The sequence below is a fragment of the Nannobrachium achirus genome (genome assembly GCF_963921795.1).
Source record: "Nannobrachium achirus genome assembly, chromosome: 16".
Taxonomy (NCBI): Eukaryota; Metazoa; Chordata; class Actinopteri; order Myctophiformes; family Myctophidae; genus Nannobrachium; species Nannobrachium achirus.
Window position 1 is genome coordinate 63,895,588 of NC_137823.1, and position 23,598 is coordinate 63,919,185.

The 23,598-nt window shown below is 43.9% G+C and overlaps 1 protein-coding gene across 1 annotated transcript in view; it reads left to right on the forward strand.

The window, feature by feature from the left end:
• LOC308301206 (MAM domain-containing glycosylphosphatidylinositol anchor protein 2) overlaps positions 1–23,598 on the forward strand; it is a gene marked incomplete at both ends in the record, with an annotated part of 355,705 nt that overhangs the window by 42,648 nt on the left and 289,459 nt on the right. Inside the window, 2 exons of the mRNA XM_080745102.1 lie at positions 4,197–4,329; positions 8,042–8,311. Coding sequence (XP_080601228.1) covers positions 4,197–4,329; positions 8,042–8,311 — 403 coding nt within the window. The remainder of the gene's footprint in view (positions 1–4,196; positions 4,330–8,041; positions 8,312–23,598) is intronic.

Genomic DNA, 23,598 nt, shown 5'->3' on the forward strand with positions numbered 1-23,598 from the left:
ATAGTTGTGACCGTAGGTCGCAGTTTACCATGAGAAATGTCACAGCGTGTCCGTGTAGGTTCCCTTGACACATCACTGTGACATCACATGTGATATCACAGGTGACATCACCTATGTAAAAGTCCATATATGGGTATTCCCTGATATGGGTATTCCCTGATGTCATCGATATATATCATTGGCCAGATGGCCAAGACATGGCCCATATCTGTGTGGCTGGTTCAGATAGGGATCTCCATGTATGGTCATAAAATATATTGTATGTTGTGATGTCATGGGAACCACTCTAACCTATCTATGGAGATCCCTGATGTCATCAATATTAAGCCCATATCTAACAGGACTTCATATGGGAATGCCCATATATGGAGAAAGACAGCCCATATGTGTGTGGCTGGTTCAGACAGGGATATCCATTTATGGGCATAAAAGGGATGTACTATATACAGTACATGGATCTCCACATATGGGTAACTGGTCCGATATACATCACTGGCCAGATGGCCAATAATTGGCCCTTTAGGGCGAGGTCGTATGTCGCCCTGAGGTGTCTTACTAGTAATATAAGTAGACAGACCACAAACCGCCACTCATGCTCTCTGCACCCAGATTGATTCCCAGCCTCCCCCATGCTGTGATGTTGTGAGGACAGCCTGCGGTCTGGTTTTCTTTTAATACCAACCACACTGATGATGTTCTGATAGCAGACAGACAGAGGGGGGGTCCTTAATCTAATACTAATGAAGTGGTCTGTGATCGCACACGACTGGTAATGAAAAGGACCACATGATAACAGGACCACGAAGCTGGTCTTAAGCCTGTTTAGACCGGGTACGCTTTATTGCGTATTATTATGTTATTATGCTTTAACATTAAAAAAAATAGCAGACCATATTAGATACAGTATTTTGTTGAAAGATTTGCTGAAAATGAGTTGGAAAACAATACGTGTTTGACTATAATGGCATGTCCCAAAATAGGGACACCGGTTTGAAATGGGTATAAGAACCCCCCCCCCCCCCCCCCCCCATTCCCCAGCTCTCCCATGGGCACCTCTCTCTCTCTCTCTCTCTCTCTCTCTCTCTCTCACACCATCTCTGTCGGGGTGGAAACCTCGTAATGTCCAAAGCTGTTTTCAGGATTTAAATTCCAAAAGCGTCAAAAGCAGCAGATCTACAAGCTCGAAACGCATTGCTTCGCCACCACCTTTTGAGCTTGTAGATCTGCTTTCATGTGACGCTGTAGCATGATCAAGTAAAAAAAACACTGCAAAGTTAAAATATGGAGAAGAGGTTTTCTGCTAAACGGTGACGATATCGAATCAATCCCTCCGTCCAATTCTACGTGTGACGACTTCGTCCATTCTTTCCCCCTCTTTTATCACCCCCCCCCCCTCCCACCCCCCCCCCCCCCCCCCACACACACACACACACTGACACACACTGACAAACACACCTGATTGCAGACCCCACCCCAATCCACGTCTCTCCCCCCCCCCCCCCCCCTCAGTTTCTGATTGCCCCGGCGGGTGATAACACAGGGGAGACACGTGCGTGCGTGCATGCGTGTCTCCCCTGTGTTTTCGCCCGCACGCACGCACACACACACACACACACACACACCACGGTGCAATCGAGCGAGAGCCGGCAAACGAATGATCCTCCCCGGAGCTAAAAAGGACGGTGCAGAATGAAAAGCCCCCTGCCATGCTGACCTGGTGATCCAGGATTTACAGAACGTCGCCGTCGGCCATAAACCTCTGATTTGCATATTTTAACTTTTGGTGGGTTATTATTATTATTATTTTTTTTATAAATCAACACCCCTTCTTGATCATACCATAGCGCCACACAAAAGCGTCAAAAGTAGCTACTTTCACTACTTTTGACCTTGAATCCTGAAACGTTTTTCTGGACGTCACTCAGATCAGCCAACACAGATGCTGACAGAACCCTCGCTAAAAACCCCAGGACAAAAATCCACTCGTCCGAGACTCTTCTCTCTCCTGGCTCCAAATTGTGGAATAAACTCCCTGTCGCACTTTAGAACTACATACTCACTCCCTAGCTTCCATTAGAACTACAGACTCACTCCCTAGCTTCCATTAGAGCTACAGACTCACCCCCTAGCTTCCATTAGAACTACAGACTCACTCCCTAGCTTCTATTAGAGCTACAGACTCACTCCCTAGCTTCCATTAGAACTACAGACTCACTCCCTAGCTTCCGCCGTGGACTGAAGACTCACCTCTTCAGACTCCACCTAAACCCAAGGCACTACTGTAACACTCCCCTTCCCTCAATGACCACACATGAAGCTAGATAGCATTTTTAGGCGTGGTCTACCTATGATATTGTTTTTCTAGATTGATATTCCTATGCATTGTTGTTTTGTTGTTGATGTTCTGACATACTGTATTAACTTTCTTATTATATTGATGTATATTACCTGCTTATTGCAAGTCGCTTTGGATTAAAAGCGTCTGCTAAATGCCTAAATTGTAAATTGTAGGTTTTCACCCGACAGAGAAGATAATTTACCAGAAGAAAACTCTGTCTGGCAAAAGGGCCTTTCTGTGTGGAGTTTGCATGTTCTCCCCGTGTCTCCTAGGGTTGATACCCTCACAAAAACATGCAGTAATCCTGGTCTCTATATTGCCTCCCCCTGGCCAGCCGGGGCGCCTGATGGAGGGGAAAGGAACTGGTTGGAATAACGTGTTCCTTCCACGCGCGCTACGTCCAAACTGGGGAAATCCCCCCTGTCAGGTGGAAAGAAACAACTTGGACTACTCATATATAGAAGGAAGCATGAGGTCAGTCTGTTGTCTCCCCAGGCGCGGCAGAGGGAGAGCAGAGCCCAGGATTACATAGGCAATTGGCACTGGGTGAAAATGGGCTGCAAAATCGTGCATGGGATAAAAAATATAGAAAGAGGAAAACTCTGTCTGAACAGAACTCTTTCCTAATGGAGACCCAGTTCAGTTCAGAGTGAATTTGCAACGCTGTCGCTTATGAATAATCATAATCACTCCTGGCTGTGACCTTTGCTTTTTAGCCGTTAAGCCGTTAGAGAGGAGTTATGTTCGTTTGATTTCACAAACCGCCCGTACGTTGCACTTCTGTTGACTACAGGCTGTGTGTTTTTCTCTTGGTTCAATATGTACTGTACAGGAAAGTAAACTGAAGTACATTTACTGTACTTAAAGCACCGCTATGTAACTTTACCTTACTGTTTTACCATTGAGCAATTTGAACCACTTTAACCATTATTTTATACTTTAACTATTAAAAATAGCAGACATACAAGCTCTGTGCCGCGCTGCGAGCTTCTAGATCTGCTATTTTTGAAAAAATTGTGAAGTCTTCGTGAAGTCTTTGAATATTTTTGACCCGATTCTATAATTGTCTTCTAAATCCTTCTTCTAAATCAGTGGTCCTCGAACCTTTTCATGTGAAGGACCCCCCAAATTACATGTATTTGGCCGCGGACCCCCATCTCAAAATATGTTGTTCCAGGGACCACCCAGAAGCAAATATTTGAGTTACAAATGTTTGCTATTAAAAATATATACTATATATATTCAAAGACAAGCACGCAGTCTCAATCTACAAGCACGCAGCGAGCTTGTAGATCTGCTATTTTTAAATAGTTATATTTACTGCCTCACCCGATAATCCTCTCCGCCAGGCCAGATAAACCTGAGAATTTAATATGCTTTAATCACTATAAAACACTTAAAAGTACAATCGCTGTTTATCGCTAATCAGGCTCTAATCACCCGTGAAGAAGTGCTTCCGGTCTCATTTCAGGACAACGTGGCAGACAACCCTGAAAGTCGATGTTTTAAAAGACAGTAAATGAGTTAAATCATTGAATAATTCTAGGCCTATATGTGACGGAGAGAGTCGCAGCCCCAGCCTTGAAGCCTCAAAAGTCTAGTATCTCCCCCAGACCAAAGAGATGTCTCTTTGGTTGAGTGGTTAAGATATTGGACTTCGAACTCGGGTGGGGAGGTTCGGATCACCTCCGTTACATATATGTAAAACAAAATACCCACTGTCGGTTTCACAAACCACCCGTGTACTTAAATGCTCTTTCTTTCTTTGACCGCAGGCCGTGTGTGTTTTTTCCCTCCTGGTTCGATGTGTGGATGTGCTTTTTTTCACACCAGTGTTGTTCTTGTCTCTGAGCTGCAGGGGGAGACAAAGATCCTAAAGCTGAAGAACCTGCGTCCCCAGGACTACGCCAACTACAGCTGCATCGCCTCGGTGCGCAACGTGTGCGGCATCCCCGACCGCAGCGTCATCTTCAGACTCACCAACAAGACGGGTACGCTAACCACCACTAAAATGACAAATTACACATTGGACAAACTGTCAAATATTAGAGGCAGAAATTGTGAAAATAGCCGAACTACATGCTCACAACGCCTCGCAAGAACCGTGTTATACAAAAATGTAATGCCTCAACTCTTAGTGCTCATCAGGGTAGGTGGGGGGATGGGTCCCCAGTTATTAAAATATGGTTATTTTGGAGGTGGCGGCCTGAAAAGGTTGAGAACCACTGGTATTCACGTTATTCCTGGCCCCGCCCCCGGCTTCCTGTTCATATCCTGAAAGAGGCGGAGGCTGAAAAAGCTGGCCTGAAAAAACATCATTTGGTTTCCTGTTGTCCTTGCATACACCAACACGGAGCTAGAAAGGAACGCCCATAAACGTCACATCCACTTTGAGCGTGGGGGAAAATAGAGCGCCTTTCCCCATTGACTTAATACAGCGTATACAGTATACTATCGTTTTAATCACGTTCAGAGCGATTTTTTTTGGACGATAAAACACTCGACAGGCAAGAAAAATCCATCAGAACGACTTCTGGAACGCAATCGCTCACTTGCCGTCGGAAAGTTCACTTATTATTAAGATAACAAGCCTATTATGAATGACTGGCTAACGCACCGCTGTGCTCTACGGAGCTACTGTAGCTCGCCACCTCGTCTAAACTACTACCATTGCCTCTTCAAAACCTCTGGAATAAAACGGGACCCAATTTTACTCTTTACGTTGACCACAGTCGGAAAGTTCACTTATTAAGATAACAAGCCTATTATGAATGACTGGCTAACGCACCGCTGTGCTCTACGGAGCTACTGTACCTCGCCACCTCGTCTAAAACTACTCCTCCTGCCTCTTCAAAACCGCTGGAATAAAACGGGACCTAATTTTACTCTTTACGTTGACCACATAATTCAGTCTACTACACCAAGTTGCCAATCTATGCAGTGTCAAAAATCAACAAGCTCGCAATTGGGTTATGTTCTCCTTGGCATATAGGACATAGAAGTCGGAGTAAAGTGGTTTGTAATCAGAGTCAGATTAATATATTCCCCGCAAATTACACAAGCACTGACTGAGATGGGGAGATCTGTCCGTTTTGTAGGCTATATCCAAGTTACACAAGCATGAGATGAGATCGGAGATCTGTTTTTCTCTCCATCTACTCTACTCCCTGTGTTACAAAACATGTTTGCACATGCAGTGTTCAATCCTGGTAGAGACACTAATATTAATATGAGATATGATCAATTAAACTTGCCACAATATTAAACCATTCCCATTGCCTAATACACTTACAATGGCATCCTCCTCCTGTGTCCTTCTTCCCGTGTTCCATGAACATCATTGCTGAATTAATGGCCTTTGTTTTTTGATATCGGATCATGTTCATGAAAATGTGAAAGTGTGTTTCTTACCAGGTGATTAAATCAGTCAGATAACCATGGCATTGATCCGACCAGTCCTATAAGGACAATAATTAATCCCGATGCTACTGCAGATAGTTTTTTGCCCATTTGCAGTAAGGAATCAATGTAATTAAGTGGTTTATAATCATACTCAGATTATCCCCCGTGCATGCGTCAAAGTTGCACAATAAGCACCCTCTAGTCTATGCTACAAAACCTGTTTACATTATGTCTTTAACCTGGTAGAATTAAACTTACTATAATATCAAAAAACAACAGTCGTTAAGTCGTCAATGATGTTTATAGAACACGTCGTAGTGAGTAGGATAGAGACCTGATCTTTGAATATATGGCAGGATCGACGCCAGTTTAAAAGTATTTTCTGCAGGTTTGAAACTAGGATAGGATTGTGTTGCGTCGTGTCAGTGTGTAAATCCTTGCATGATAACAAGCTGTTAATGGCTGTAGACAACTGGAATTCATTTAATGTGCTCTATAACCATCATTGAATAATTGTGCTTTTCGTTTTTTCGTTTAATTTATCATGTAGAAAATGTAACGGTGTCTAATACCAGACAGATAGTCTAGATTCCCCATGGTCTTTGATGATGCGACCAGTCCTTAATAATGTCAGACAATATTTAATCCCAATGCTGTTTAATTTTAAATGCATAATTTTTTGTCCATTGGCAACCAAGGAATCAATGTAAGACATTGCAATTAATTAAAACATCGCTATACTATTAAAAAATCGGATTTGAAAAACACGGAAACCCCCATTCTACTAATGGGGGTCGGTGACTTTTTTCCCCCACGCTCGACTCCGCCCCCAGCTATGACGCGCTGATGACAAAGCTCCGTGTTGGTGTATCAAAGTGTCAGTAGTTGGCGTTCTGGGCTCTGAATTAACCTGTGTTGCCATGTCTGCTTATAATAAGCAATTTGAGTCTCTAAAAAAATAGTGTAGTTGCTTATTGGGCTTACTTTCTAATATTTTTTTAAACCAGTGGTTCCCACATCTTTTCATATCAAGGACCCCAGAATAACATATTTTGTCCACAGTCGCAGACCCCCATCTGAACATATGTGGTGCCAGGGACCTCCACACAGATTTATGTTGTTAAAATGTTTCAAAAATATAACATTTTCTTTTTTTTCTCAATATTTTTTAAATAGCAAATATACAAGCTCCCAATGTGTCGCAATGTGACAAATTGTGAGCTTGCTGATCTGCTATTTTCAGATCAGGTCTTTAACCCTCCTCTCTCGTCGTCCTCCAGCCTCCCCCTCCATCAAGCTGCTAGTGAAGGACCACTAGTATAGATCAGGTCTTTAAGAGGACCACTAGTATAGATCAGGTGGAGGACCACTAGTATAGATCAGGTCTTTAAGAGGACCACTAGTATAGATCAGGTCTTTAAGGACCACTAGTATAGATCAGGTTGAGGACCACTAGTATAGATCAGGTCTTTAACCCTCCTCTCTCCTCCTCCAGCCTCCCCCTCCATCAAGCTGCTAGTGAAGGACCACTAGTATAGATCAGGTCTTTAAGGACCACTAGTATAGATCAGGTCTTTAACCCTCCTCTCTCCTCCTCCAGCCTCCCCCTCCATCAAGCTGCTAGTGAAGGACCACTAGTATAGATCAGGTCTTGGTGAAGGACCACTAGTATAGATCAGGTCTTTAACCCTCCTCTCTCCTCCTCCTCCAGCCTCCCCCTCCATCAAGCTGCTGGTGAAGGACCACTAGTATAGATCAGGTCTTTAGGAGGACCACTAGTATAGATCAGGTCTTTAAGGACCACTAGTATAGATCAGGTCTTTAGGAGGACCACTAGTATAGATCAGGTCTTTAACCCTCCTCTCTCCTCCTCCTCCAGCCTCCCCCTCCATCAAGCTGCTGGTGGAGGACCACTAGTATAGATCAGGTCTTTAGGAGGACCACTAGTATAGATCAGGTCTTTAACCCTCCTCTCTCCTCTCCCAGCCTCCCCCTCCATCAAGCTGCTGGTGGAGGACCACTAGTATAGATCTTTAACCCTCCTCTCTCCTCCTCCAGCCTCCCCCTCCATCAAGCTGCTGGTGGAGGACCACTAGTATAGATCAGGTCTTTAACCCTCCTCTCTCCTCCTCCAGCCTCCCCCTCCATCAAGCTGCTGGTGGAGGACCACTAGTATAGATCAGGTCTTTAAGGACCACTAGTATAGATCAGGTCTTTAAGGACCACTAGTATAGATCAGGTCTTTAGGAGGACCACTAGTATAGATCAGGTCTTTAACCCTCCTCTCTCCTCCTCCTCCAGCCTCCCCCTCCATCAAGCTGCTGGTTGAAGACCCCATCGTGGTGAACCCTGGTCAGACGGTGTCTCTGGTGTGCATCACCACGGGCGGCGAGCCGGCGCCGCAGCTCCACTGGCTCAGCGCCAACGACACGCTGCCCGGCCGCAGCGTGGTGAAGGGTGGCACGCTCACGCTGCCCGCCATCTCCTCCGACGAGGCGGGCGTCTACAGCTGCGTGGCCAGCAACAACGTGGGCAACCCGGCCAAGAAGTCCACCGCCATCGTGGTGCGAGGTGAGAGCTGTTGTAGGGCGTGTGTGGGGATGGGTTTTTGAAGCGGTGAAAACCGCTTCCAATGAGTGGCTTTGTGTGTCCCACGCCCATATATGGTCATTTCAGTCCAGAATGAACAGGTTTTTTCAAAAACAAAATGTCTGTCACCTCATGTCCATATATGGTCATTTCAGTCCAGAATGAACAGGTTTTATCTGTCCCGTACGTCCAGAATATCAGTCCAGAATGAATAGGCTTTTTCAAAAACAAAATGTGTGTCCCATCCCATGTCCATATATGGCCGTTTCAGTTCAGAATGAACAGGTTTTATCCATCCTGTACGTCCAGAATATGTGTGTAGTGTCCCTCCCGGTCTGATGATTGGATACTTTGAGGATTGGTCAAGCTTCACATGATAATTCGGCCCTCCAGATAAAATCATTAATTCATTCAGAATATAAAGAATGTATAGATCACAGAGTTCATAACTCTAGAACACATAGCATAAAAGTTCACCGCTTCACTTCGAACCGAGGTTTGATTTTTTTATTCTAGCCTGGCGTTGCTCAGACTCATTCCTCACTGCGTATCAGATATTTGTCTGGTCTGGGGTATCAGATAATTCCTCACTGCGTATCAGATAATTAGTCGCGGGCAGAATTTTAATTTCCAAGGGGTTGGGTTAAAAAAAAATGGCTCTGGACACGATTGGTTAGACCAGACCAATGCTGGGCCCTGATTGGGGGAGAGGAAATGGATTCAGAATTGAGCGGGGCGGGGCCAGACCCATATTCGCCAAGGGCATTTTTGTTTTAATCAGAGATTCAAGGAAGAACTCTAGTCCCCATATCGACATCACAGACTTAGCCTAAAGCGAAAATAGCCGATCTACAAGCTCACAACGAGTTGCTTCGCGCTGCGTTGTGAATTTGTCTGATGACGGAGACGCAGCTGTCAGCGGCTGTCTCTCGAATTTCTAGATCTGCTATTTTCAGGACCCATACAATGTGTCCACAACGCTAGCCCAAACAGTGTTAGCCAGCAGCAGCAGCATAGCATATCCATCATCATTACTCAAACTCTAATAAAGCCACAGCCACAGACTCACCAATTGCTGCCTGACTGAGTGACGATGAGACGATGTTTAATGCCTTTATAGCCTACATGGTCTTGTCTTGGTGTTCTGTTTATATTCCTTTAATTTATGCCTGTGTTATTATTTCACCACGAGTCCAGATACGCACTGACGACAGAGTGTGGAGGACCGTTAAAGGGACTTCCTATGAAAGCCATTTCCTCTCTGAACAGAAGCGCATTTCAAAACAAGAGCCTTTATTTTATTTTTTTCATCTATACAATCGATCATTCAACATGTTTATTTTGAAATTGTCCTGGAAAATAGTAGCCAAATAGCCCCTACATGCCACTGAGAGGTTACGTTTGTGTGCGCAGGGGAGAAAAAAAAAAAAAAAAAGCACCCGGCCAAAAAGGTGGGGGGGATGAGATCTCGGTTTTATGAAAGTGGGGGTGTCCCGTCGTACTCACAATGAATGGGTGTGACACGCCTGGCTGAGAGAGAGGGATCGACCACACATGGTTTTATGACATCATCAACTTGCGACAGGCTTTCCCCTACTGAGTAAAAGATGATCTATTTCTAGAAGAAATACAATATTTAAGGTGTTTTTAATTTTACATTGTACTGTAGTTATAGAGGACAATTATAATGTATAAGGCATATATTGTAGGGCTGCGAATCTTTGGGTATCCCACGATTCGATTCAGAATCGATTCTTGGGGTCATGATTCACACATTTTTTTTCGATTCTTTCAAATCCAAACGATTCAAATTCAGAAACGATTATTTTCCGATTTAAAAACAATTCTCTATTCAAAACGATTCTCTATTCAATTAATAGGATATCAGGATCTACTCCAGTCTGCTGGCATGAAAGCAGAGTACATTTACGTGGCTTTTAAAATTGTAAAGGTTTTATCAACTTATTGCAATAATGTAAACACACAAAGGTAAATCCAAGACAACATGTCTGATTTATTCATGCTTGCACACATTCTTTTAACTTGTACAAACAAAACATAATATCTAAAAACCAGTAAGACTCCCTAATCGGGAGATAAGTGACCGTCAGGTCGCAGCGTGATTTTAGGGCAAAATGTGTAGGAGTAGTGTCCAAAAATCTGTTTGAAGAAATTGGCCTGTTGGTGGCGCTATATGGGACAGATCCATATTGATGAGATGAGTGTAGGCATACTGTGTACCAATTTGCGTGATTTTAGGGCAAAATGTGTAGGAGCAGTGTCCAAAAATGTGTTTTTAAAAATCGCCCTGAAGGTGGCGTTATATGAGACAGATCCATGTTGATGACATGAGTGTAGACATACTGTGTACCGATTTGCGTGATTTTAGGGCAAAAATTGTAGGAGCTGTGTCCAAAAATGTGTTTTGCAAGAATCGGCCTCATGGTGGCGCTAGAAGAGGGTCATGTGTGAATTGATGGGTGGAGGTTGTGATTTGGCAGGCAAGGAGTGTGTGTGCAAAATTTGGCATGGATCGGGGCAACGGTTGCGGAGATATGAGCAGGGCAAAAGTGTGACGTGTGACAGACAGACTGACAGACAGACTGACAGACAGACAGACAGCTGGTCGAGGTTTTGACAGTAACTGCGACCTGGCGGTCGCAAAAAAATGAGAATCGATTCTGAATCTTACCATGTTAGAAACCCAATTCGAATTCAAATAGATTTTTTCCTATTTGTGGTATTAGCTAGGGATCCTTTTAAAGGACAACACATGGAGAGTGGGGTTTAGAGGATCCTTTTAAAGGACAACACATGGAGAGTGGGGTTTAGAGGATCCTTTTAAAGGACAACAACACATGGAGAGTGGGGTTTAGAGGATCCTTTTAAAGGACAACAACACATGGAGAGTGGGGTTTAGAGGATCCTTTTAAAGGACAACACATGGAGAGTAGGGTTTAGAGGATCCTTTTAAAGGACAACACATGGAGAGTGGGGTTTAGAGGATCCTTTTAAAGGACAACACATGGAGAGTGGGGTTTAGAGGATCCTTTTAAAGGACAACACATGGAGAGTGGGGTTTAGAGGATCCTTTTAAAGGACAACACATGGAGAGTGGGGTTTAGAGGATCCTTTTAAAGGACAACAACACATGGAGAGTGGGGTTTAGAGGATCCTTTTAAAGGACAACACATGGAGAGTGGGGTTTAGAGGATCCTTTTAAAGGACAACACATGGAGAGTGGGGTTTAGAGGATCCTTTTAAAGGACAACACATGGAGAGTGGGGTTTAGAGGATCCTTTTAAAGGACAACACATGGAGAGTGGGGTTTAGAGGATCCTTTTAAAGGACAACACATGGAGAGTGGGGTTTAGAGGATCCTTTTAAAGGACAACACATGGAGAGTGGGGTTTAGAGGAAGTTCAAAGAGAGCCCTTTGTTTGCAGCTTCACCCAGCTGATGGTTACAATGAGCCACTCGGGGCCAGCAGTTCAGGGACACTTTGACTCACAGACGAGGACTGGGTGTGAACTGGTGACCTTGACCCTAACCCTAACCCTGGGTGGTGACCTTGTGACCTTGACCCTAACCCTAACCGTAGCCCTGGGTGGTGACCTTGTGACCTTGACTCTGGTATTCATTTGGAGCAACAGTGTGACTGTTGAAAAGTGTGCCTGGCAGTAGTGTGGGGGGTTTGGTGTGTATTTAAGCAACGGTGCGCCTGAGGCACCCAAGGGGGACCCCCGGCCCCTGATGTGGACCCTGGGGGTCCCTGACATGGCCCCTCATGTGGCTATTGTAGGCATGTAATGATTCGATGGGTTGAGTACTTTTAATGTTACCGACCACATATCACGTCCAGAGGACCACTATATGTCCACCTTCACTCCAGAGGGCCACTATATGTCCACCTTCACTCCAGAGGGCCACTATATGTCCACCTTCACTCCAGAGGGCCACTATATTTCCACCTTCACTCCAGAGGGCCACTATATTTCCACCTTCACTCCAGAGGGCCACTATATTTCCACCTTCACTCCAGAGGGCCACTATATGTCCACCTTCACTCCAGAGGACCACTATATTTCCACCTTCACTCCAGAGGGCCACTATATTTCCACCTTCACTCCAGAGGGCCACTATATGTCCACCTTCACTCCAGAGGGCCACTATATTTCCACCTTCACTCCAGAGGGCCACTATATTTCCACCTTCACTCCAGAGGGCCACTATATTTCCACCTTCACTCCAGAGGGCCACTATATTTCCACCTTCACTCCAGAGGGCCGCTATATTTCCACCTTCACTCCAGAGGGCCACTATATGTCCACCTTCACTCCAGAGGGCCACTATATTTCCACCTTCACTCCAGAGGGCCACTATATTTCCACCTTCACTCCAGAGGGCCACTATATTTCCACCTTCACTCCAGAGGGCCACTATATTTCCACCTTCACTCCAGAGGGCCACTATATTTCCACCTTCACTCCAGAGGGCCACTATATTTCCACCTTCACTCCAGAGGGCCACTATATGTCCACCTTCACTCCAGAGGGCCACTATATGTCCACCTTCACTCCAGAGGGCCACAATGCATGCTGTGACGCGTTTTGGGCTTGTAGATCAGCTATTTTACTTTTCAGGACTCAACATCAAAAGCATCAAGCTTGTCGATCTGCTGCTTTAATTTGCTGCTTTTGAGAAACGCATTCATGAATAGTGATTTTTAGTATTCGAATTATTCGACCCCAAAGTATGTGAATAGACGATTTTTTTATAAATAAGCGAATATTAGACTTCGGTGAACAACGTCGAATAGAGACTTTGATATTCGAATATTCGGTGAATGCCCTACTTTTGAGCTTTTCATGCTTTTGTGTGGCGCTGCGTTATGATCAAGCAGGGCCTTCCTTTGAAATAATGGAAACAAGAGGTTTCTGCTCAACAGTGACAATCCTAGTTTGAGGACATGAGTCGCAGAGATGTCGGAGCTTGTGTTCGCGTCCGCACGGCGTCCCACTGTGTTGTGGATGAATGAATGGATGAAGGAATGGCCCGGCTAGCAGAAAGTCAAGGGCAGCGCTGGAGGCAAAGTGCTGTATAAGCTCTCATTAAACACACGCTGATTAAAAAGAGTGTTTGCAGCGATTAAAGCGAGCCAGCCAGGAGCCATTAGAACGCTCTCTGAACATCAGTGGTTCGGGGATTTGTGCTCCGAACACTTTACTCTGGGGTCTAAGTGACAGACAGCGCTGTAAAGGAACCATTGGTAACATTGTCTATATACACTAGTGTCCGACCGATAGGGGTGTTTGGTGTCCGAAACGATAACCGATTTGAGAGAGGGGACAGCCAACGATAACCGATATGCAACCGATATAAGTTTGATATTTTGATATACAGTATGTATGCATATTGAAAACGGGCCTTTTTCTGTGTCGATTGTGCAAAGATTCTGCCCCGATATGATTATGCAACAGTGACAGTAGTTCTACAGACAGATGCTTTCTTAAACCAATGTCTTTCTTAACTGTTCTGCTGCCGTTGACAGTCCTCACCGTCATTGAAAGGGTTAAAATCATGGTGCCGTTGACGGTGAGGACTGTGAATCTTACTGTATATACAGTAAAGGTATAATTACTTACAGTACGTCGATCCCGTCGCGCCCGCATCGGTAATGTCCGCGATTTGTTTACAACGCACGTCGGGCGTGCACGCGAAGTGAACGTCCTCCATAGTAAATCCATTGAGAGGCCCATAAAGAGACTTCATTTACTCCAAAAGAGACATTTTGAGCCATTTTGAGCCAGGTCTAATGTAAACAATACACACGGCAGGGCGCAGCCATGTTTCTCTTTTGGGCTCACACTGTCATGTGACTAGATGACGTAATTGTTGCCGTCAAGTGATAATCCAAAAAAACTAAAATAACCCCCTTCCGGCCCTTCAAAATAATAGCGGCGGCCGACGGAGGAAACGGCGCGGCACCAAGGCACCAAGCAACCTTCAGATTAAAAGGCAGTAAGAGTGTTAAGACAGGTGATTTTGAGATCGCAAAGTGCAATAACTCTCCCTGTGAAGGTCTCAGAAATGTCCCCTTCCATGACTGCTCCTAAATACTCAAGATATATGTTCTTGTTTTTTTTCCCCCTTCTGAAACGTTTCCTAAGTATGAAATAATATACCATTAAACCACTCTGACTGTTACTTATCGGTCATAAACACATGTCTCAACCATTCCTCCCCCTCCCAGAAGCAAGGAGAGAATTTCACACCTTTTGCGCTCCCCATTTGAGAGGTCAATTGAAATGCTAATTCACATTTGGAAGACAATAGAACCCCCGCTGGCAGGGCCAAAAGGGAGAGAATTTACCTGTCGATTTGACTGATAAATGCAGTCAGAGTGGAAGTGATTTTTTTTCAGTCACCCATGATATGCGTTTTGTGAAAATATGGTCCAATTTACGTTATATTTGATGTTATAGCAGGGTATGCTGTAGGAGGGGCTTGTGATCATAGGCTTTTCATGATTCTTCTTTGTGCGCTTTAAATGTCCCATGTATCCCTACGGTTGCACGTGACCGTTGGCAGCCAATAGCATTCGAGATGGTACCATTTCTACCAATGAACGTTGATTTCTACAATGATGGCGTCACCCGTACAATGGCCAAAAAAGCTTCATTTGCGCAGCATAGAAACCAATGTCTTTCCACTGTCCATATTTTTTTTTTACAGTCTATGGGCAGAGCATAAATTAAGAGTTAATGGTGACTCCTCCTGGACATGGACGACTACTAGAGGCAGACCTTGGTACTGCAGGCTGTACCTATAATATGGACAGGAGTCATTAGATGACAATAAATGAGTAAATAGCAGTTTTATGGGCTGCTGCGGGGAATACATTATCGTTATCCATTAAAGGATATATTATGGTGTCTGTCTGGTAGAAACCTCACACGGGTGCATCTCTCCATTCCGACAGACACTAACCCTCTCTCTAACCCTAACCTTAACCTCTATGGAAGTGTTGCCACTCCGACAATAAGAAGTCACTGTCGGAGTGGCGACATGTCGGAATGGAGAGTCCACAACTGTTCCTTTTCCGGATCCAAATTTCGTACAGTGGATTGATTGATTGATTGAAGACTTTATTAGAAGTTTGCATAGGAAAAGGTACAGTTTCATGACGGTACAGTTCACTGGTACAAGGTCTACTAAAAGGAGATCCATGAAAAGACTAAGCTTATTTCCACTGGAAACCATTGAAGTATCTCATATAACATTGAATGACAGACAAATAGAACACAGTACTATGCAGTAGATATGTAAAGAAAAACAAAATAGAAGACAGTAAGTCAAAACAAACAGTATATACAAAGAAGGGGCAGGGGAGGGTAGGGTTGGGCTAGATTCTTTTTTACCAGTTGCGAACGGCTGCTGCCTGTAAGTGGTTTTTCAGGGCAATTTTAACTTTGACTTGAGGATCTGTTACTTTTGACATAGTCTCGCGAGGCCAGACTGTTGCCTCCGTGATTTGGGCAAATGCTCCCGTCAACAGTCTGGCAAACGGAAATAGAAACGATGAGTGCGAGATAAAGCGGATGTGACGCAACCGCTCCCTTGGTGCAGTAGCAATAACATGTCCTACTGGAAGCGTTATGTCTCCTTTCAATATTTCTGGGGGCGTAATTTCATCTTTCTCTGGTGTTATTGGTGTTACTTACCATGATGTTTTCAAACGTGTTCTTAAACTATACACCCATAACAAGAATAGGCCGCTCGAATGACTTTGTCTGAGCTATTGTGTTTCTGTTATGTTTCCAATGGGACTACAGTTCAGTGCAGCAGTGGCTACTTCCGATACTCGCCGTTCGGGAGCTGCCGTTCCAGACTCTATATAGCATTTGGAGATTGTGGAATAGTTGTCTGGCTACGCGAGACTACTTTTGACACAACCTTTTCATAGATTCCATAAAGTTACATTGTTTGACAGCACGATCATCAGTGTTTTTTGGATTCATGTTAATTGTATTTTCAGGCTCACAACTCCCACAATGCCTCGTGCTGCAAGGCGTTGTGAGCTTGTAGATCTGTTATTTTTGGCTAAAGTTCTAAAGAATATGGACGCTAGGGTTCAAGTGGTTAATATAAAAAGGGAGGAAAAGGTTTCTATCACACAAAGATTTGGAGGACCCCCTGTAGTAACTCTGAGGACCCCCTAGGGGTCCCTAACCCTGTAGTAACTCAGTTGATACATAACCAGAGCGCACAAATGCACGCACATGCACACGCAACGCAAACAAATAAACGGCAACCATTTTCTTCCATAAGGAGCCTATACATACATATATAATAATAATAATAATATAATTAATATAATTAATAATATACATAATCCCTCTTTTCCTAGCCTGTCTTGATAAGAGTGTAGAGTGAATGCAGTCGCAGGACCAACAAGAATTGCTTTTTTTTTCTTCTGTAATCTTCTCTATAATTCCTCTCATGCGTGGTTAGTTTTATTTTGGAGGGGGATAAAACTTAATGTCATAAACATTATGTATTTTCCAAGCGTCCAGCGGCTGCACAGCGTTTGACTGACTCTGCACTTTGAAGTGAGAAGAACGGGGACGCGTCAAGGACGGATAAGCTCTGCTTGTGTGTACCCGTGTGTGTGTGTGTGTGTACGTGCATGCGTGCCTGTGTATTTGTATTGCTCTAGGTGTGAGTGGTGAATGTCCCCACCAATGCAGGGGCGTAGCCAGGATTTACCAACTGGCGAGGCCTGGCACCATGGGTGGGCTTGTACAGTAGCCAACATTTAAATATCTACAGGGACAGTCATTTGTCATGGAAATGGACTTACCAAGCAATATGGATACGTTTAAATTTTAGAAATATGTTCATAATTGACTGAGCTATGATCAAATCAATCTGTGGTGTCTTTCTTTGCTTCCTAGATAGCCGTGCGTCGCCGCATTGTGCCACGTCGGGCCACGCCGGGCCGCACCGTTCTTTTTGAGTGGGCACAAAAACGATATGGGTGGGCCTAGGCCTATCCAGCCCCACCATTGGCTACGCCACTGCACCAATGTATGAATTTTAGAAATAGACATTGTGAGGACAATTTCTATGCTTATATTTGTGTATGCCAGGGGTTTTCAAAGTGGGTGACAGGGCACCCTGGGGTGCCGTGACGGCAGTCCAGGGGTGCCGTGAGATCATTTGATAATATTTGGAATTTATTTGGACACTTGAAAAAATAGTACAAAGTTATTTTCAGTCAGTTCTAACCAAAATGGCTGTTATCTCAACGTTTTCCTCTTAACATAATCACTAAAATATCATCACTGTCAGGCAGAAACCTCGTATCTCCAAGTTTCAAATGTGTACGTCTTTTGGTAAATCGCGAGGCGTTGTGTGCTTGTAGATCTGCTGTTTTCACTAGTTTAGTACATTTTATAGATGATAAATACAAAACGAACGGTTTTGGACATACAAGGTTTCCACCCAACAACGACGATATGCTATAATAAGGTGCTGGGAGTGAAGATTATAATATAGGGATGCCTCAGATTAAAAAAATATTTATGGGATGCCCCGAGACAAAAAAGTTTGGGAACCCCTGGTGTATGCTACAGTGTCAGAAAGGGTATCAAGAATGATCTACAAGCTCAAAACACACCGCAATGAGACATAGAACTTCTGATATCTGATCTGATTATTTTTTGTTTCAGTAGTTTTAACATTTTTTTTTTTATCCTGAAAAGTAACAGTTTTGGACATACAGTATATTTCCCACAGTCAGATGATTACAAAGAGCACTCGCTAGCCGGCCTGAACGTGACAGTGTGTGTGTGTGTGTGTGTGTGTGTGTGTGTGTGTGTGTGTGTGTGTGTGTGTGTGTGTGTAGAGGCGTGGTGTGTGTGTGTGTGTGTGTGTGCGTGCGTGCGTGTGTGCGTGCGTGCGTGTGTGTGTGTGTGTGTGTGTGTGTGTGTGTGTGTGTGTGTGTGTGTGTGTGTGTGTGTGTGTGTGTGCCTGTGTGTGTGTGTGTGTGTGTGTGTGTGTGTGTGTGTGTGTGTGTGTGTGTGTGTGTGTGTGTGTGTGTGTGTGTGTGTGTGTGCCCGTGTGTGTGTGCCCATCTGTATGGCAGAGGCGTGGTGTGTGTGTGTGTGTGTGTGTGTGTGTGTGTGTGTGTGTGTGTGTGTGTGTGTGTGTGTGTGTGTGTGTGTGTGTGTGTGTGTGTGTGTGTGTGTGTGTGTGTGTGTGTGTGTGTGTGTGTGTGCGTGCGTGCGTGCGTGTGTGTAGAGGCGTGGTGTGGGTGTGTGTTTGCGTGACGTGCGGTGAACAGAGAACCAGATCACATGGTTTCATCCTTCCTGTACAGTGGATTAATTTAGCTCATATCGTCGCGGTCGGGCAGAATCCTCTCGTCTTCATTTTACACCTTTTTCTGTTTTTTCCCCGCTGTAATTTAACACCCAACTTGATCATACTTTGTCGTCACACAAAAGCATCAAAAGTAGCAGATCTGCACGTTTGTCGATCTGCTAATTTAGCTGTTTAAAAAAATTAATAATAATAATTTGGATCCGGAAACGTAACAGTTTTTTTGGACATATGAGGTTTCCAACCGACAGACACATCTACTGCTCTGAACCGTATAGAGATGAAGCAGGGACCCCTTAGTTGAGAGAGAGATGAAGCAGGGACCCCCCACAACCTGTTCATAGATTCCATATCCACAATCATCAGTGTATTTTGGATTCATGTCAATTTGTGTGTCAGATATTTAACCACTTGAACCGTCAATACTTAATACACTTTCCCTCTGTACTTAGTCTGCTCTTTTTCCCCTCTACACCAAACCTCTTTGCTTTTCTTATAGTCTGGTTTGGTCCAGAGTTTTTTCCGTCTGGTAGTTGTGCTTCTGTTTGTTGAGTCCCTGGGCCAGCTGGCTGAGGGGGCAACCCTGTAGGTTTTCACTATGGTTGAGGGCTATGTTATGCAGCGTGGCTGGGTTGCTTTCTTTTAGGTGATTATATAATTTAAGTGCTCTCTTTGTTACTTTTATAATGAGTGGGTATCGTCCTAATTCTGCCCTGCAGGCATTGTTTGTTATTTTCCATTGGGTGTGGAGTATAGATTTGCAGTGTTCTGCGTGCAGGGTCTCAATTTGGTGTTTGTCCCATTTTTCAAATTCTTGGTTGGCAAGGGGACCCCAGATCTCACATCATAGAGGGAGATGAGGTCACCATGAAACATAAAGGTTAAGTGGCAAAACGTTGAGATGTTGTACAGGATGTGTGAGCAGCACCGAGTGCACAGAGAAGACTAGTGGAGCGAGAGAGGCCAGACGGGGGCGAGCCAGCAGGGGGCGAGAGAGGCCAGACGGGGGCGAGCCAGCAGGGGGCGAGAGAGGCCAGACGGGGGCGAGCCAGCAGCACATGATGCGGTGCCCGGAAAGCATGTGGACGGGATGCACCGATGAGCGGGCAGCAGCGGGGGCGGGGGGCGGGGGGCGGGGGGAGACCCCGCGCTGTGCCCGTTCAACCCCGTCTCCTCTCCACAGTAGCAGTCCTGGAGATTCTGTGTGTGTGTGTGTGTGTGTGTGTGTGTGTGTGTGTGTGTGTGTGTGTGTGTGTGTGTGTGTGTGTGTGTGTGTGTGTGTGTGTGTGTGTGTGTGTGTGTGTGTGTGTGTGTGTGTGTGTGTGTGTGTGTGTGTGACCAGCCAGACGGTAGCTCCATCATGGTGTCTTCACCCGCCAGAACGGGAAGTGAAATATCCCTTTAAGTTCAGTACTGGAGTAAATGTAGGCTAGCTGCTTTCACTAGACCAGGCTCGTGCACACATAGACATCAAAGGGGGCTTGAGCCCCTGCCCTTTTATCCACCTGTAAAAAGTGCCCTCTCCAGACCATGAATGCAGTTTTTACTATGGTGAAAGAAATGCAAATGCCCCATCTTTCCATGCCATACCTGAAGGCAGCATTCAAGAGAATTGCCTTGTCCAAACTCTCCTGAACTTGAATGCAGCATCTTATGTTGAAAGAATTGCCCTCTCTGTGTAGAAATCCATGCCGTTACGCCACATCTCCAGTATTCACTTGATTATGCATAGTTCAGTGTGGGATCAAGCACCGCTGCGACGTGTTGTGAGCTTGGAGGTCTGCTATTGTCGATGTTTTCACCAAAAGTGCCCTTTTAGAAATGTCAATCCCTGCCTCTCTAAAGCCCCTTTTCGACTGCAGCTTTAGCACCACACCACATCACACCACACCACACCACACCACACCACACCTCACCACACAGCACCACATAACAATATCTACATATTCCATTACACAAAAGTACCACTGTCGATAAGAAACAAATTGACCCTTTTAACTGTGATTATAATACAATATAAATTTGTATTACAACTATCCTAATTATAATACACTATAAAGTATGAATGTATTACTATGATAATTATAATACACTATAAAAGTGGTTATAAACTTATAACACAATAGAATCTATTATCATGTATTACTATATCCTGGTGGTGTAAATGAAAAGTCAGTGAGTGATCAGTCATTATGAAGTGTTTGGTCCTGTTTGGCCCAGCTCAGACCTACTCTGGATTGGATACTTTTAGTACCACGTTTAGTACCGCTTTCAACACCACTCTACCCAGATCTTTGTAGTGGATAACCTGGCACAAGTGGGCGGTGTGGAGTGGTGTGGTGTTGGGCCATGTCAGTGGGAAAGGGGCACCAGACCCTCACCAGAGCTCCTCCAGCCCTTGGCCTTGGCCTCAGCCAACCCCAGCAGGCTGCTGGCTTCACACGGCCGGCACTCTGAAGGATTAAAACCCATTTAGGCCTAGAATTATTGAATGCTTTAACCAGTGAAAAATAGCAGATATACAAGCTCACAGTGCGGCACCGAGTGCCGCGCTGTGAGCTTGTATATCTGCTATTCTTTTTAAAGTCGTGAAAATGTGTGCAAATCTTTGAATGTACGAATTTTCAAAGCGAACTTTTGTAACTCAAATTTTGCTTCTGGGTGGTCCCTGGAACTAAATATTTTGAGATGGGGGTCCGTGGGTCAAATACATATCATTTTGGGGGTCCTTCACATAAAAAGGTTTGAGAACCACTGACATAGTAGTCTCTCAAGAACAGACTAACTGGGCTCCAGTTCAAGTGAAAAGGACCTTTTCTTTGACGATGGCTGGCCAGATTGCTGACATAGAAACATAGGTTTTTCAAAAAAACCTTTGAAGGATTCAAAAGACACTTATAGAATCGGGTCAAAATGCTAATTGTCACGATTTAAAAAAAATAGCAGATCTACAAGCTATCTGCTATTTTTCAATAGTTAAAGCATAAAATAATGATACATAATAATGTGTACCCGTTCTGAATGGGTTAAAGGATCCTGTTCACTCAGGCCAGCTCAAGGCCAGCGTTGCCATGACTGCTTATTATAAGCCACTTTGGGCTTGTTTTTCTCTCAAAAGTCACTTGGAAATATTGGGTCGTTTTTTGTGATTAATACTTTTTTATTGCTTTCAGTTTTTAATATTTAACACATTTGAAGAAATGCTGAACAGACCCATAGAAACCTTTCTACATCACAAGCAGTTTATACAGAAAAATAAAAACAAAGAATCAAGAATGCACAAATACAAAAACTAAAAACAATCAAACAAACAAAAAACAGTCATACTTAGAGATTACATTTACACATTAGCCAGCCGCTCCACTTCCCCCCCCCCCCCCCCCCCCCCCCCTCCCCCCACAGAACACAGAGTTTGGTGAAGAAGAAAGCATTTGGTGAAGAATAAAGGTATTCAATTAGACATGTTTGATGATCCTCTTTATTATGTCAGTCAGTTGTCAATAGATGCAATATATGGCTCCCATTTCTTCAGGAAATTATGTGAACTGTTATTCATTTCGTGGATATGTTTTTCAAAGGAGGGAAATATTGGTTATATTTGCAAGGCTTGCAGTTTTTTGGGCGGGCTTTATTCTAAAATGTAGTTGCATGGTTCTCAACCGTTTTTCAAAGAACCCCCAAATGAATATGTGTTCACAAACCCCCATCTAAAAATAGTTTGTGCCAGGGACCCTTGTACATGTACCAAGATTTGGGTTGTTAAAATGCTTCCCACAAATATTCACAATAATGTTTCTAGATTTTCTTTAGAGAATAGCCGAACTACGAGCTAACAACACGTGGCATCGCTGCGTGTCGCCAGCTTGTAGATCGGCTCTTTTCAAATAGCCAGTGTGTATTTTTAAACTGCTCATGATGTGGCATACAGTCGCTTCGTCTGGGCTTTCTTAGACCCAGTTGCTTATTTGACCCGCAAAATCTGGCAACGGTGCTCAAGGTCAGTCGGGCGGAGCTGCTGGTCTGTTGGTCACAGCGTTCTACGGTCTCCTGTTTACTCCTGAACTGGCAACACAATAAATAATAATAATATATTTACTATTACTGGTCCGTTGGTCACAACGTTCTAGGGGTCTCCTGTTTACTCCTGAACTGGCAACACAATAATAATAATATATCCTGTTTACTCCTGAACTGGCAACACAATAATAATAATATATCCTGTTTACTCCTGAACTGGCAACACAATAATAATAATATATCCTGTTTACTACTGAACTGGCAACACAATAATAATAATATATCCTGTTTACTACTGAACTGGCAACACAATAATAATAATATATCCTGTTTACTACTGAACTGGCAACACAATAATAATAATATATCCTGTTTACTACTGAACTGGCAACACAATAATAATAATATATCCTGTTTACTCCTGAACTGGCAACACAATAATAATAATATATCCTGTTTACTCCCTGAACTGGCAACACAATAATAATAATATATCCTGTTTACTCCTGAACTGGCAACACAATAATAATAATATATCCTGTTTACTACTGAACTGGCAACACAATAATAATAATATATCCTGTTTACACCTGAACTGGCAACACAATAATAATAATATATCCTGTTTACACCTGAACTGGCAACACAATAATAATAATATATCCTGTTTACTACTGAACTGGCAACACAATAATAATAATATATCTCCTGTTTACACCTGAACTGGCAACACAATAATAATAATATATCCTGTTTACACCTGAACTGGCAACACAATAATAATAATATATCCTGTTTACTACTGAACTGGCAACACAATAATAATAATATATCCTGTTTACTCCTGAACTGGCAACACAATAATA